Raw genomic sequence first — 17045 nt, 5'->3', positions numbered from 1 at the left:
TAAGTTACAGGAATAAGTTTAGTTTATAATAAGATCACTAACATACAAGTTGCTAAAATAATTCTTAATCTCTGTGTGATCTGTACCTCTGAATGTTTTTCCAGACTATTTAGATTCAAGACCTGGACTGTATTTTTTCACTGTTAGGAACAATGAAAACACAATATTTTCATACAGTTGACTACATAAGCTATGAATTGGGTTATTTTTCAGTCTACTTCAGTATATTATGATTTGGGCTTAGTAATTGCTCTCAAGATAGTATATTTTATCACAGGCTTTTTTTGTCAGTACTGAATAAGATGAGATTACTTTTAACATGTATCAAGATGGGGTTTGGAGAACTGAAATTTCAATATGAACTGTCTGCTTGTGGATAAAAAGAAAAATCAGTTTCAAATGAGAACTAGGTGTAAGCATCTGCTGTCCCAGCAGAAACATGCCCAGTTTCCTCCCCCATAGCAAGCAGCAGGACAGATATGTCAGGCCATCAGTGCTCCATCATTCTCCGTAGTGGTTTTATTGATCATGCTCTAGCTTGTGCATCCCCAAGGCACAGGTGTCTCAGCTGTCAGAGGCTGTCACAGAGCATGCAGGTCCAAGACAGTGGCCATCAGATGAGAAGTTTCCCCAGAACTTTCCCTTCTGAGCTGCCAGCTCTGCAAATCCCAAGGGAAGCTCCTCTAGGCTTCATTGTCTGTGGCCCTGATCCATCCCCTTGGATGGAGTGGGAAGCAGAAGCAGCAATGACACATACTTTGCCATCTCCTATAGAGAGTAACTGTAATCTGTTGTCAAAGAAAAAATGTTTACTGAAAATAGACAACTGTCAGCATTTAGCAACCTGCTTCTTTAGTCTGGGCTGAAAGGGGTTGTCATCATATTGGGGTGATGAGCCTCTAATTCTGTTTTTCACCCTCCAGCAATACAGACACCAAATATCAGATCAAAATAGAGCATGCATAGAATTGCACTGTGTGGACAGATGATACAGACACAGAGTTGCATTGTCTCCATTGAAATTTCTTTGTGGAAATTGGACTTTAAAAGGGGCTTTGTAATGGTTGGGAGAACAATGGAGTGATGACTAGCAGGTCATCACCATGCTTCTCAAGTTTGACCTCCCCTTAAATTGGTTTTATTAATTTCAGCAAAACCCTGTTCTTTTTCTTCTCCCCTTTTCCCATGCTTTCATGTTGACTTCTGAAAGACATCAAGGTGAAGCGGGTTTAACAGAAGTTGGACAGCCAGGGGGCAGATGCTGCAAACCAGGGTCTTGGGGGAATGCAGTAGGGGGGATGCCTACAGCATCTTCTCCCTGTTGTTTAATAAGAGGGAAAACACAAAGATCCAAGCAGATCCTGTGGCGGGGCTGTGCAGAATTATTTAACATAATCTGGTGCTTCATAAAGATAAAAGTAAATCACTAAATACTAAAAAAATCTGGGAAAAACTGTGCAGGAACAGGTTAGCAGTAGTTTTAGGTCTGAGTTGAAACTACTTCACTTTAAAGGAAAAGTGGGCCAGTAAAATTGTATTACAGGTTTGGAGCCACAGTGCTTAGTTTCATTTCCCCCATAGATGTTTCTTTGGAACTCATCAGCTGATTACTTCATTGCTATTAATTTCCATGTCCCCTCTGAGAAGAGGGTGGGCTGCTGTGGGTGGTGACACCCTCACTGAGTTGCTGGTTGGGATGTTCAGCCTGAAGGGAGCCTGTAATGCAGTCAGAATTGAGACAAGCCCTCTGCTATGTTATGGTGGTCCCAGTGATGGCCCTTAGCTGTGCCTGGGATGGGGGGTCTGTGAGGAGAAACAGCCAGGGATGGGCTTCCTCCCCTGCTCTCTTGGGGAGAAGGCAGGGCTGTGGGAATTCCTGGATACTGCAGCATTTGAGCTTGCTTAGGAAAAATTTATTGCTTAAGCTCAGTAAAGCAACTTGTAATTTGTGTATGAGGACTGGTGCAGGAAATTGAAAGGACTGCTGGACGAACAAGAAAAATTATAATTCATAGAATCATAGAATCCTAGGGGTTGGAAGGGACCTCGAAAGATCATCTAGTCCAACCCCCCCTGCCAGAGCAGGGCCCCCTAGAGTACATCACATAGGAACGTGTCCAGGCGGGTTTTGAATGTCTCCAGTGAAGGAGACTCCACAACCCCCCTGGGCAGCCTGTTCCAGGGCTCTGTCACCCTTACAGTAAAAAAATTTTTTCTGATATTCAACTTGAACCTCCTATGCTCCAATTTACACCCATTACCCCTTGTCCTATCACTGGTCACCATTGAGAAAAGCCTAACTCCATCTCCCTGACACTCACCCCTTACATATTTGAAAACATTGATGAGGTCACCCCTCAGTCTCCTTTTCTCCAAACTAAAGAGACCCAGCTCCCTCAGCCTTTCCTCATAAGGGAGATGTTCCACTCCCTTAATCATCTCAGTAGCTCTGCGCTGGACTCTTTCAAGCACTTCCCTGTCCTTCTTGAACTGAGGGGCCCAGAACTGGACACAATACTCCAGGTGTGGCCTCACCAATGCAGAATAGAGGGGGAGGAGAACCTCTCTCGACCTACTAACCACACCCTTTCTAATGCACCCCAGGATGCCATTGGCCTTCTTGGCCACAAGGGCACATTGCTGGCTCATGGGCATCTTCTTGTCTACCAGGACCCCCAGGTCTCTTTCACCTACACTGCTCTCCAGCAGGTCAGCCCCCAACCTATACTGGGACATCGTGTTGTTCTTCCCCAAATGCAAAACTCTACTCTTCCCCTTGTTGAATTTCATCATGTTTCTCCCTGCCCAACTCTCCAGCCTGTCTAAGTCATTAGACATTAATTAATGTCCTGTGCAACACAACATGTATTTCAAGTGAGATACTTAATGTCCTGTGATACAGAGATTGCAGTTACTTCTCTGATGCTTATTTGTTGGAATAATTTTAAAATCAATCCCAATACTTAATCTGCTATTTGTAATCCTTTTATGCCGGGCCATTATGTTTTTAAGATTTTTTTAATGCCATTCTGGGGAGGAACAGTGTCTTTCAAGTAGGTTGCCTGTTTAAGATGGCAATATTTTCACTTGGAGCTGAACACAACTGAATGATGCTGGGGCTGAGACTTAATTTTTTTGTCCTTCACGTTGTCCCCTGTTGCTATCACACGCATCACTCCAGCTCTGCCCAGGGCACACCCCTTTCCCTAATGCTGCCACATCCCCAGTGGATGTTTTCAGGTGGAAGAGCTTCAGCAAGTGCTGCCCTCCTGCTTTCCTTGTCTGCGCCAAAGATGCACTAATGCCTCCTGCAAGAACAGACTTGGGGGTGTTCAAGAAGCAAGCAATGGGGCTCCTTTGTTGTCTCAGATGTCCAAGTCATCCTAGATGGAAGCTCATACCACCCAACCAGCTGCAAAAGGTTATAACCTTGCTGTTTGTATTCCCACATTTGACACACAGAGCCTTGTTCTGATGTGTCTGTCTTTGTTCTTTCCACATAAAATAGTCTGGACAAGCATCTGGTCTCTGTCTTTACAAGTCTGACTTGACATTAGTATATTTTTTTTCTAAACTTTATTTTGTTTTCTTTGTTTAAGAAACAAACAAATACACACACAAAAACCCTGACATCCTTCAAGGAAGTAACAGTTACTGTCCTCAAGTGTTCACTTTCCAAAGGTAGTTGCTAGGGTTTTAATCTGTGAACCCATCTGTTTTCTAGACAGATACTTTTTAGATATTGATGCTTTATACCATATCACACTCAACCCAGTTAAATAAAATTAGGGGAGACTCCCAGCCAAAACCAGATTTGTAACAGCTATGAGGTCAGTAAAAATAAATGCTCAAGCATGTAAGTCAATGTGGGTTCAGCCTCATCTGCTCTGCCAGCCTGGTGTTACAACTTGCTTAAGTCACCCACAGTAACATGACTGACTGCAGTGGCTTTGGCTCGGTGCTCTGGGCAAACACAGCAGCACAGCATTCCCACCACCACCCAGAGATTAGAGAAAGCGTGACAGCAGTTCCTTCACATTTTCCTCTCTACTTCTTACTAATTTCTGTCCATTTTTTTTGCATTTTCTATTGTACCTGATCCTGCAAATGCATAAGCTTTGGTGGATAAAAGAAAATCCTCTTGTCACCATTTTGAGTTGTAGTTGTGCCCTCTAAATATGAGAACATGATGAGATGCAGCTTTGGTACCTGCCTACAGGTACCTGGTGGTGGAAATGCCTAGGAGACAGTGCAAACTCACCACTCGCAGCGTTTGAACAGTCATTTAAAAACTCTTTTCCTAAGCTGAAGCTGATGGGTGTCATGTCCCTTGAGTCCATCCAGGCTGGTCTCTGATGGGGTGAGCACCACGCACAGTACAGTCACTTTATGTGGTCTGAAAAATGGTGAGAACATAGAAAAGGCAAAGGCTGTGTGTGTGCGCCACATGTGGAGGCAGATGCTGAAGTGACCTGGTTTAGCTTTTGAATGTGTGCTCTGACCTGTTCTCTCCCTCCACATGGCCTTGCCCTCCTTGGGAAGAGCTTGGCGACCACGGCAGAGCAGACTGCAGGAAGCCCAAGCAGCTGTGTGGTGCCCTGCGCTCTGTGGCTGTGGGTTATGTCAGATATAGAGGGTGTGCTCGATTTATAGGGGTGGTGGTGTACAGGTCAGTGTTCTTGAAACTTAATTATTTTAATTACTATGTATTTGGGAGCGATGGCAGATTAATATGGTTAGCAGATCAAAAAATCCAGGCTGAAGTTGGGCACCTCCTATCCATTGTAATTCTGTAGGGTTTGGCTACATAAGTCAAAGGGGCTGTTTCTGGTCCTTTTCCCTATAATGCACAATGTCTGTGAGCCGTTCGCTTCCTTTGTCTGTGTTGCTATCATGTCAGCAGCTAGTGCTGCCTCTGCAAGATCAAGGGCTCTGATGCACCCAGCAGATTTGTAAACCTGGAATCTGGCTTATGTTCTGGGCCATTCTGCAGTGCAAGAGTTTCACAAAGTGTAAGTTAGATTTATTCATATTTATGAGTAGTGATAGAGGAGCACAGAAACTGCCCTAAGTGGCACTCTAGCTCTGTGTCTTCAAAATCATCCATTCTGATGGGAATCCCATCTCTAGTCCTGCTAATGCTGAAAAAATATACTTTAATTATTTTTGAGCTTGAAAAGTTTTCAGGGCTGAGATTTTAGTAGAAATACTGGCTTTTTGCTGCAAAGTTGTGATTATATTCTGGTAAGTTGGAATCCGGGGTTTTGGGGAGTTTGGGGAATTTGAACCTGTACCCTTGAAAATTAAAACAAGAACAAAAGCCCAGAGGCCATTTTTATTGTAGTTTTCCCTCCAGATGAAAGTATTCTGGTCTCCTCCCATCACCTGAGCTTCGACAGTAAACTTCAAAGACAAGGAAAGCAGGAGGATCTGTTGGTGATGTGGTAACAGCTCTGTTCTTCAGTAGGATTAAGGCACTGTTTTTCTACAAATGTTGGCTGCTTCTCTGCTCTAGTTACTTGCTGGAGCTGCACTACTTGTTAAAATAATTCTATAGTGGTATGTGACAGGTGTTATAAAAAAAAGATGGAGGCATCTTTGGACTTTAGTTTTGTCTCACTTTGGGAGTGAAGGCATGAATAATGTCATGCCTGTGATAAAGTGAAAAAGGAAGGGACTCATGCATGGATGGGACCTGCTGTATGGGACCAGATGCCAAAATTGCTTCCTTCTTGGGCTCCTGGCTTTCAGGGGCTGTGCAGGTAGCTCCACAGGTGAGAAGCTGAGTTGCATGGATGGAAGCGGTGCTGTGCTGTGCTGATGGCAGAATGTTGGCAGCTTTTGATATATTTAAGAACTTTTGGATGAGTACTACTTCATGAGGGTTCTATTAAATCCCAGAGAGCCCCATGAATTCTTGCAAGAGCATTTCATTTTTTTGAAAGGTGGATATCAAAACAAACCTAAGATAAGTAGGGATGTTGTAGTTTGTTTCTGCTTGACAATCTCCAGACTCAGTGTTTTCTCATTTCTTTTGCAGGCTGTTTATATGTTTTATGCCTTGGCAATCGTCTGTGATGATTTCTTTGTCCCTTCGTTGGAGAAGATTTGCGAAGTAAGTGTTAGAAGATATTTCAGCCTGTGTGCTGCTGTAGCAGCAGTTCTTGGGAGCCTCAGAACGTGATGACAGTGTATTTACTATTATCTTAGAGCATTCCCCACGCTGCTTGTTGAGTTGCTCAACACTGCGTGTGTGTTGGCTCAGCTTCATGCTCTCACTCACAGGAGATGAGCTGGGAGCGTGCTGGTGGGTAAATTTGGCTCCCCCTTAAAGCTAGCAGCTGCCTCCAGTAACAATTCCTGTATATGAATCATGTCACTTCTTAAAAAGTGAGGCCAGTTATAGTGAAGAACACATTTTCTAGAACAAGGATTCCCTGTCTCAGGCTCTGCTGCAGGCTGCCTGATGCTGCTGGCTGCTGGGTGGGTTTCCAGATAGTGAGCCCAGCAGGGCTTGTTAGCTTGTCCCGTGCTCTGCTGCTCGCTGCTGATGTGTCCCTGCTTCTCCAGACAAGTAACCCTGCCCTGGAGGTAGGATTCAGCCATCCAAGGCTTCCAGAATTTTGGAGTGTTGTTGGGTGCCCATTAGCAAGCAGTGTTTTGGTTCAGTTGTGGCCTTGGGCTTACCACTTTGTTCTCCTGGGACATGAAAGAGGATAATCTTTTATTTCTTGACTTCTGTGTGGAAATACTAATCCAGAGAATGTTGCTGAGTTTCACATACCATTAACTTAGAACTTGGAAACCTCCCAAGCATCAGGCTGGGAAACAAAAAAAATGCACAAGAGAAATGCACACATATGTTGGTATTTAAAAACAAAACAGCACCCAGGAGAGGAGGAGATGCCAGGCTCTCTAGAAGCTGGGCCCTGCCCTTGCTGATATAAATTAAAACTTCTGGTTACTTACCTCAGCAGAAATCATGGATCTTCTGCCTTGCCCTCAAATGAATTTCCTGCCTGACCTTGTGTTGATGGAAGATGTAAAGCAGCGGGGACAGCATGGGCATCATTAAAGAAACTCTTGAGCACTTCTAGCAATTGGAAGGAGTGCTGTGCCTCTTTTGCTAAGGTTGGCACACTCAAATTTTAGGAGACAAGGAGCACAGTTTAGCCTAAATCAGCTCAGACAGCTACAGGGTGAAAATGGACTACGTGCCCATAGTGCCTGCAAGCCCTCTCAGACAGCGTCAGTCTCAGACAATGAAATCTTTGCATGTAGAAAATAAGGTTTGGTCTTGCCAGGTTGATGTCTCTGTTAGCTGGAGGAGCTGTGTGCTGATCTGCTTGGCAAGCAGTGTCGCTCAGCAGGGCATGGGCTGTGCCTGGTGCTGGGAGGAGGTGTGGGAGGCAGCAGCAGAAATCATTTGTGCTGACAGCTCTGATGGAAGTTTTCTCTAAACTAACCTGATATTTTTAGTTCAGCACGCTGCCATACAAGCCTTTTTTGCATCATCAGAAAAGTCAGACATCCCACTATTTTGGTGCATAATGATTCAGAAAACTGATAGATGACAACACAAGGATTCTCTCCCCAAAAAGTTTTTTCTCACCCTGTAGATGGCCTTTGGGGGCATTCAAGTTCTTTTATTTATGTATTTTTTGCATAATTAAGCAATTCTGTAATTACATGATAGCTAAAGGAATACAGATTCCTGTTTCCTGATCCAGCTACTTTTAATTTTATCAGTCCAGAATGGGTTGTCTTCAAAACATCCATGTTTCCATGGGTTGCCCTTGATCTTAGCACTCGAGAATGCATGGGAAAAGGCTTGGGCCACTTTGTAAAGATCTCTGCAGCCTTTGTTAGTATCCATTCTTGCCTGGTTTTCTAAGACAGGGAGGGTTTTATCACTGCCCAGTGCCAGCAGATGCTACCAGCCTTTCTCACTCCTCTCCACCCATAAAGACCCTGTGAAATGTGCAGGCTGTCTTGTAGAACTGGGCTGTTTTGGGGCGACACCTGGGTCCTCCTCCGTCACCTGAGGAGGTGATGTTTTAAAGGGTCATCCTTTGTTACCTCACAAATAATTGAGGTGGAGGGATAGGGGAGAGAGCAGGAGCTCTGCAAAGTTGTGCCGGCTGCAACACAGTGCTCATGCAAACAGCATGACTTGATGCTGACCCATCTAGCATCCAGCTACCACCTACTGTCCTATCCAGCACAAAAGATTTCAAACCTCCTGCCTGAACACTTTTTTGGTCTTGGAGATCAACCAATGGTTATTCCACAGATGCTCACAGTTTAGATTCACTAAATCCAAAATAAATGCCCTTTTTCTGGCTTCGCTTCATCTAGCTAGGATAGCAGCTGTGGACCTAAACCAGCAAGGCATCTGCACTCCCCAATGGGTGTGTTGAGATGAGAAATTGTTCCACAATGCTTGCTGTGGTAGAGATTCACATTCTGTTTAAGTTCAGATGTACTTACAATAAAGTCCTGATTTCCATTTGTTTCCTAAAACCCTTGTGCTTGCATTTGCCCAGCTGCCCTCCCTTACTGCTGTTGGAGTGTTTACATGATTCAGCTAACGTCATAGCTCAATTGCAGACATTTGTCCACACATACCAGAGAATACATTTTTGTCTCCTACCTAGTGTGCTCTATTTTGTTCTCTGTTGTATTGATTTACGCATCATATGCATGGCAATAAATAAGCTGGGAAGTGTTCTCGAGGGAACCTTCCATAGCTCTCAATTAAACCATCCACATGCAAGTCAGCACAGCTGGTTTCCTTGGCCCATGGTCTTTTTTTTCAAAAAAACCATCGAGTTGCAGACCAGCTATGGTAGGATGACTGTCTATATTTTCGCAGAGGATCCTGCAGAGGAATCTGGCTTCTGGGGAACTACTCCTGGTCCTGTGATTTTCTTCTGCAATAGTTTTAATCTTATTTAAAATTGTTTTCCATAAAACTGCAGGTTCCATAAGCTTTTTCAGTAGTACAATGGATGCTGTGGTCTCCTGCTTAGAAAGTATGTCTGATGAGGGCTCATCTTTTCCTTTTTCCCTCTCACCATAACAAGCGCAGCATGTTTTGTTATGTGTGTACAATCAGTGCACAGAGTTACCTACTCTTCCAGGCCTAGAATGTCCTTTGTGGGGCCTTCAGATAAGGTTGGTGGGAGGATTTCTACAACCTTTGTACAAATGTACTGTGGTAATGACCAAGTTTCAGAGAAACCCTGCACTACTAAGAGGGAAGAGGAAGGCTCCCTGTGTCCTGCCAGGCTGGGTGTGTGCTCCAGGGAGCCAGTTCTGATGGGGAAACATCCCCACTGCCCATGGGTTTCTGCCCCTGGCTTGTGCGATGGCAGCTGCAGACGAGCTGGCTTTGTGTAGTGACAGCTCAGCAGTTTGTGGCCATATGGCAGGGGGTGGTGGCTTTTTTTAGCTGCTCATTAAAACATGCAAGGTGCCAGCGAGGCACGTGGTCTTTAACAGCCTTGTCAAGTTCTCTGAAGAGTGACTTGTGCAAATGGAGCAGTGGGAATGCAGGAAACATAAAGGAAGCAATTAACCAAGTAAATATTTGGAAACATCATATGCCAGTTAAGTTTTCATGGGTTCTCTCCCTTCCTGAAACTCTGGGTTAGATAGTCCCTGGGCTAGGGGACGTCTGTAGGAGGTAAGGAACCTTGATAAAGTTAAATGGCTAGGGCTGAAATGATGCCAGTGAAGGCAGCTGGGGTGAACCAAGTCTGAGCTCCAGCTGGACCCTTTAGGGGCCAACGTAGATGGGGCAGGGTGTGTATTGTTTGGGTGATGCAGGAGGCAAAAATCTTTGACTGCTGTGGTCCGGAGCACTGCTCTTTCTCTCCTGTAAAGGCCGCCACAACCTGCTGTCTCTACAAGGAGGTGCCAACTTAAGTAGCCAGTGCTTGTGATGGCTTTTTCCACTATACTTAAGCTTTATTAACATACAGCTGTATACCTGTGGCCAGCTTCCTGCTCTGGGCAGACAGTATAACATTTCAAGTTGAATTCCTTCAGCCTCTCAGTGTTGTAATCAATAACTCTTTATCTGTTTTTCTGCAGCGCTTGCATCTTAGCGAAGATGTGGCTGGGGCAACTTTCATGGCAGCGGGAAGCTCTGCTCCTGAGCTGTTTACATCTGTCATAGGTAACTAACCTGCTGCTGCTTCTTGAAACCTCCGTGTGCCCTGGCTGTTATTCAGAGTTGAAATGGGGTTGCTAAGTGCATGTGTAGCATTCCTCATCGCACCTGGGCACACATAGGATTCTGGGGAATCCTCACTAGACAGTGTTTCTGAAAAAGTGCCGCTATCCCACAGCAGTGCTGCCTTGGAAGTGGTTTGATCTGACCCCTCAAACCAGGTCCGGAAGGGAGTTCACCTTGGCTGTAGCACAGGCAAAGTGCCAGTGCTGAGCTCTGCACGTGCAGCTGCCTCCCCCACGCCTCCTCCTGCCAGGCCATCTGCAGGACCTGGTGTCACAGGATGCACCCCAGAGCCCTGGTTTGGAACCCCAGTGAGGTGTCATCAGCTGCAGGTCCTGGTCCATCACCTCCACCTTGGTTAGTGTGGTAACACCACTTCCCCTGCAGGCACACCAGAGTGGAGAGGAGAGGATTTGGCACGGGTTCTTACAGCAGCAGGGGGGTCAGAGCATCACCAAAGCAACTGCACGCTTACAGGAAGTGTGATCAAGGGGTTCAGCAGCCCCCAGGTATGTGAAGCTCAGGAAAATCATGTGGTCCTTCTGCTAAGAGGGGACTGCAGTCAGCTGCTGTACAGATGCTGCCTGGCTCAAAGGAAAAGTGTTCTTGGTATTTTACTTATCCCCGTTTCTGTTGATAGGTGATCATGGGAGGTTAAGGTGCGCTCTCCATCACCAAGGAGAGTTAGTCTCAGCTTCGATACTCTGTCTAGAAGATACTTTTGTTTCAGTCACAGCTATCAGATGAATTAACTCAAAGCTGCATACTCTGCAGAGGGGTCTGATTGCAAAAGCAAAGGCTAAAAATGTAGGAACTAAAATTGGACCAAGTTGGGGCTGTCTTCCAGTTGTATTGTTAAGGACAATGCAGTAGCAGGGTAAAAATAAAACCCAATTCCTTCAGGGAGCTTAGAGAAACTCCAGTGATCAGATCACTATCTTAATGTAGGGTAATACGCCAGATACTGAATGCCACTTGGTGGGTGACTGCTTCTGTGTAACATGCTTCAGAGAAAAGGATAAAGTGGGGAAAAAGAATCTAAACTATGCTGGCCAGATAGATACTGTTGAAACCTTAAAAGCAAGTGGTGAATTTAAACAGACTGACAGCTAGCAGGAGATGGAGCTGCTTCCTTTTTAGGCTGGCTTCCTAAGGAAAGCATTTTGTGCAGTACCATGATGCTTGTGTCTGTCAGTTCATCTCCCTCACCATTAACCTCGTTGGCCAATTTGAAACAAATTTGACAGAAGAGCTCTGAAAGGAGCTTGTAACATATCCTCATAACTCATCCTGAGAGGCATCATTGAGCTTGCAAATAGCTAGTGGCCAGGCAGCTCTGAATCTGCTCCAGCTCAAGCTTCTGCTTGCCTGTTGAAGCCAGTAGGGATGGGGATAGGGGGAAGAGCACCAGTGAGGAGATGTTTTATGGGAGATAGTTTCCTGCAGATTTGTGTCCAGCCAGCTGCTCCCATGTCTCTTATGTGTATGGCTGTAATCTTGGATCACAAGATCAGGAAGTTGGCGTCTTAGACACATCTAAGTTATTTGTTTTTCATTAGACAATCTAATCTATCCAGGTCCCTTCAGAATGCAAACTCTGCAATCTTTATTCACCCTAGTACCTTTCTCTGCAAGCTGCCCTATTAAATATGAGAAAAAGTGGCAGAACTGGTTCATGCCTTTAGATTTATTAATGGGGTGTGAGGTCTGCAAGTTTTTGTGGAAAAATTTATACAGCTTGCCTTGAACTTGTTTTTCAGGTGTTTTTATCACAAAAGGAGATGTAGGCGTTGGAACCATCGTAGGCTCGGCTGTATTTAACATTCTCTGTATTATTGGCGTGTGTGGGCTTTTTGCAGGACAGGTAAGAGCATTTAATGATTCCTAACATTACTTCCTTCATCCTGTGCCTTGGCTGCACTGTGAAATTGGCTACCAGGTTCACAACCCTGCCATAAATTTCTCTGGCTTTGTTCTTTTTAATAGGCCCCTATACTATTCCTCTTGCAGTTTTGAAATGAACAGCAGAACAGCAAATATCACATTGGGCATTTTAAGCTGACCAAGATACGTAGGTGGTCCCAGGCATAAAAATTGGTTATTTAACACCTCCTCTTGGTACCTATTGAAAAATAGATTTTGACAGTTGTATCTTGTTCTTTTAGACCAAAGGGGACAGGAAATGTGTATGCCTCTGGCTGGTAAAAATGTACTTTGGTAGCCATATAAGATGCCTCTGAAAGAATGGTGACACTTCTGGAGTATCACAGTAGACGCTGTCTTCATTCAGAATAGTTTCAGACACATGTGCTGAGCTGGCATGACATTGTTGGGGACAGGCAAAAGTTGTATAAGATAGCCTTTGCTTGTAGTTTATCTCATTAGTTATAGCCAGAATCACATAATGGTTTAAGTGGCAATGGTTAGACCCAGAGTTCTCAGCACCATAATCCCCCACCTCAGAGCAGGGCTGATTTCAGAGTTGGTCAGGTTGCTCAAAGCCTTGTCCTGTCAGGTTTTGAACAAGGATGCCCCAACTTTTTTTCTCAATAGAAATAAGGCTGTCGATTCCAAGTATGATTTTTGACTGTTTTCCAGCATGTCAAACTGCTTTTGATAACACAAGCTATTAATCTGAAATTAATTAATTTGTGAGATCTGAATTGAAGTCATGATTGATATAATGAAATCATTATTGTATAATGAAATATCTGAATCTGCATTCAGCTTAGCACTTGGCAACATGCCCAGTATTTTTGCAGCCACATAAAATGTTCTTTGGAATGTGACTGTGCAGGCTGACTTGTGAAGAGGAGAAGCAGGCTAACATTATCAATTCAGGGCAGTAAGAGAAGTGGCTGTGGAAGAAGTTAAGAGAAGGGTCCTCTAGAACTTAGTCCGTGTGAGAACACATCCAGACCGGTTGAGCTTCCTGTGAACATTTGTAATCCAATTTTATTTGCATTAGCAGTGCCTTTTTTCAAGATGAAAGTGGACATTTTCACTATGGGGAAGCTTCAGGAAGAGCCCACAGTGGTGCTTTCCCCAGGCTCCCTTGCCTTGCATGGGAACATACAGCAGGAAGCAGACATGCTCAATAAGCTCAGTGTGTTAGTTGTTGTCCTGTAACTCTTACTGTGAAAACCCAATTGATTCAGACCAGTTTTTAATGACCAAAGCTTTCCCAGTGGATGAAGCTGTGTTCCTCCTGTCATCAGTAGGACTTTTTCTCAGGTTGCTTTTTTTCAAGCAAACAAAGGCAATTAACTGTTTATCATAATAAGAGTGGAGCTAATTCTTCTGATTGTTACTCTCCATGGCATTGATTTGCGTGCCTGAAACCTGCTAAAACATAAATAAACCTGCTAAAACATAGATAAAAATCACAGCTTTCAGTGGAAAAGGTGTTGACAAAGAGTGTCTGTCTTCTTGAGGGACCACTTCAAGGTGGGAGATGTATGTTTCTGAAGGATGTAACAGCCATACTGGGGCTGGGTAGCATAGGATATGTTTATTTTAAAGTTAGGCTGCAGTATGTATGTGCTATGTTGAATGTATTATTATTTGGCTTGAGAAAATACTGGGTTTGGCTACATGCACCTTGTTTAAAAAAAAAGAAACAGATCGACAGCCCCAGAAAGTTGAACACCAATTCTGGTTATTTTTCTGAGCCTTTAATGGTTGTTAAGTGCCAGCTTCTCAGAACAAACCAGAATAGACATTCCACTGCTGGTACTGGAGAAGGCAAGTATGATGCCCACATCTCTATATGACACTACACACCTAAGAACTGTGCTAAAAGAGCATTGTTAGGGTTGAAAGTCAAACACCGAAAAGTTAGAAAGTAGCAGCGTTGAGGTTCCTTGTGCAACTTTAATTTGCCCCCCTGCTATGTATGTATTATTATACAGTCTTTAATTACAGGGTCCCATGCTGGTTTCTCCACAGGGTCCCTGCCTTCTTCAGTGCACAGAATGGACTCTACTCACTTAATGAGCAGCTATTCATTGTTTTGTTTTCTCTTCATTGTTCAGTCTGTGCCCTTCTGCCTTATTTACCAGGCTCTGTTCAAACTCTGTTTGAGAGGCAGAATTATTAATTTCCTCTTGAACGTCTGCCGATCTCATCACTATGGTATCTGAGCAGTTGATGAACAATTAATTTTCCCCAAACCTCTGTGAGATGAAGGGATGGTGTAAAGATGGGGAAACGAAGCACAGAGACATTAAATACAAAAGAATAACTTGCCATTTTAGGGGCCAAATAATGCTGGCACGGTCCTGGTTTTTCCCCTGAAAGTATAGCATCTTGTGGCAAGTTCTTTGTTCAGAGGGCAGCTCCCTTTGGCTCCAGATGCTGCTCCTGCTGCTCCACTTCACCATTGCACAACCATTCCCTTGCTGGGCTGACCTTGGGTTTATTTTAAGTGGCCATCTTGTTATCCATAGAGCCCAGCTCTCCTTGGGAACATTTGGCTGCTTTAGCCATATAAGCCCCTTTTCTTCTCCCAGATCATGTTCCACCTTTTGCAAAGGGTAATGAGCCCTGGCTTCATCACTAGACCATTCTTGACCTGAATTAAGCAAGTGACTTAACTACCTCTTCTCTTAACCCTTAATGCTTTCTTTTCACAGTGTGATGATGCTCCTCCTAAGCACCTAAAATGCTCCAGGTTTCTTCCTATTAAGTTTATCTCCCAGACCCCCACCCGACCTCCCCATTTTTTGAGGCTTCAGTTAAAAGCTTTCTCCAAAAGGTTTTCACCCAATTTGTGGATCCACCCCAGAGCTGTCTCTCTAGCTTTCTGCTGGTCCCACAGTGCTCTAGATTCCTTCTTTTTTCCCCACTCGTTTGCTCTTGACCTGATGCCTCCTTTATCCATGACAGGGAGGCACCTTTGGAGGTACAGGAGCTTGCTCTAGAACCAGGGCAATCACGCTTCCCACTGTTTCCATCTTCTGTGCCAGCTGCAGATTTGATGTACCCCACAGGTAGTTCCTACTGGAGCCCTTGTGACATGCCTGCCCCCACCACCCCTGCTGGGATCTGGTGCTGTGTGCTGGGGAAAAGTGCTTATTGCTGAGCAGTCGATGCAGAGTAGCTTGTGAGCAGCCTGCTAGAAGCCCTCTAGCAAGGCAGTAATTAGAAAAGCTTCCACTTCATTTCTTGCTTTATGTATTTAATTTTGAAATTTTAAGGAATTTATCACCTTGGTAGCTACAGCCCTGGTCCTGCAAGCAGCTACAGCCAAATTAATTTCTGGAGGCTGAGCCACTTGCAGGATGGGTGTCCAAAAGCCACCCACCTTGTTTTCACCGTCTGCTGCTAGCCTTTCTTCAGGGTTTCCAAAGAACTGCAGCAGTGTTGTAATGCTTCTGAAGAGCTGCTCTCCTGCTGAAAACCAATCAATGTAGACGAAAATCAGCATTAGTGTTTTGTTATGCCTTTTTTTTTTCTTTCTTTTTTTTAAAATTTTTTAACAGTGGTGAAAATTTTAACAAGTTTCAAATCCAGTCTAAGTCGGAGACACCTCTACCCATCAAACCCATAAGAGTTGGTGTGATTCTTACTCATTTCAAACCCAAGTTGGTTCTAGGTTATATAAAAAATATTTGTTCCATGGTTTCTTACTGAGAAGGAGAAATGTGTGTTCCAGTACTCTGAAAGAGGCTTGATTTTCTTTGATGACACTTTGCAGATCACCAGTAAGGATTCTGGTCTGGAGGGATTTTTTTTGTATCTATCTCTTCTCTCTGATATGAGCAATGAAATCTCCTGAGGTCTTCGTCCTTGGTGCACAGGAGTACCCATTTTCAAAATGTGACAGTTGATGCAGGCTGCCTGTGTTTTTGATGGCCAAACTAAAATTGCCTGTAGAGGCTGGATTTTCTAAACTAGCATCCACACTCTGAAAATCATCTCTCTTTTTTAAATGTCTTATCTGGAAGCTAAAGAACTTTACCTCTGATGAATTTTGAAATCTCCAACCAAGGCTTTTTTAGAGAGATAGATAAACTTCACCCTTGTGGATGGCTTGAGTGCAGCACACTTGGCTGTGGCAATGAGGCTTAGAAGCTTTTCCTTCTCCTTTTCCTTTTTTCCTTGTAATGTGTCATGGTATTCTGCATGCACATGCACACCCAGAAAGATTTGCCTCACTTAATTAGGCAGTAGGTGCAATTTTTGAGCCACAGCTGGTTTTAATATGTGGAAATGTATTAAGAACTGTCCTTGTTCCCCAAATGCCGATGCAGTGCAGGCTGGGTATAGCTTTAGCTGTTTCCTCGGTTGTTTGTACACATGTGACACTAGTGCATGTTCTTTCAATTGTACAGCTAACTCACACGTCCCAAAAATTGTGTATTCAGCTGCTGTGCTTGTTTTCCTTTGTACAGGCAAAGAGAGGGTATGAGAAAGTAAGAGAATGCTGCAAGAGATGAAATGGTAGCAGATGCAGCCCTTCAAACACAAGCCCAGCAACATTTCAAGGGGTTGTGTGCTATATAGGAGGGAAGAGACACAGGCATGGAGCTGTCTGTCTGTCTGGTGATGGATTGTGTTAGACTTTTTCCATGAGTGCAGACCAACTGTGTATGGGGAGGTCGACCTTAGCCCAGGGTCCCCTCTAAACCTCGGTCTCTCTGTCCTGTCTTCTCACTCTCATGTTTATGCTTCACAATTTTTCCCCTCCCTCCCCTGCTTTGTCGTCATCCCTGGCAGCAGGGATGTGGGATTCTCGGAAGCAGTCAATGCTTGCTTAATTCAGCTCTCATTCAAGCCAGCACAAGCAGTCTGTTCAGTTTTG

General features: G+C 44.3%; 1 protein-coding gene across 5 annotated transcripts in view; it reads left to right on the top strand.

Moving 5' to 3' along the window:
- Nucleotides 1-17045, top strand: part of LOC139793865 (sodium/potassium/calcium exchanger 3-like) — a 208531-nt gene that overhangs the window by 73620 nt on the left and 117866 nt on the right. For all 5 annotated transcript variants that reach the window (XM_071738730.1, XM_071738729.1, XM_071738731.1 and 2 more), the window contains exons 4-6: nucleotides 6041-6115; nucleotides 10099-10183; nucleotides 12001-12104. In XM_071738730.1, the coding sequence (XP_071594831.1) occupies nucleotides 6041-6115; nucleotides 10099-10183; nucleotides 12001-12104 (264 nt within the window). The remainder of the gene's footprint in view (nucleotides 1-6040; nucleotides 6116-10098; nucleotides 10184-12000; nucleotides 12105-17045) is intronic.

The sequence above is a fragment of the Heliangelus exortis genome, chromosome 3 (assembly GCF_036169615.1).
Source record: "Heliangelus exortis chromosome 3, bHelExo1.hap1, whole genome shotgun sequence".
Classification (NCBI taxonomy): domain Eukaryota; kingdom Metazoa; phylum Chordata; class Aves; order Apodiformes; family Trochilidae; genus Heliangelus; species Heliangelus exortis.
Note: the sequence above shows the minus strand (reverse complement) of the source record. Positions and strands in the feature narration are given on the sequence as shown.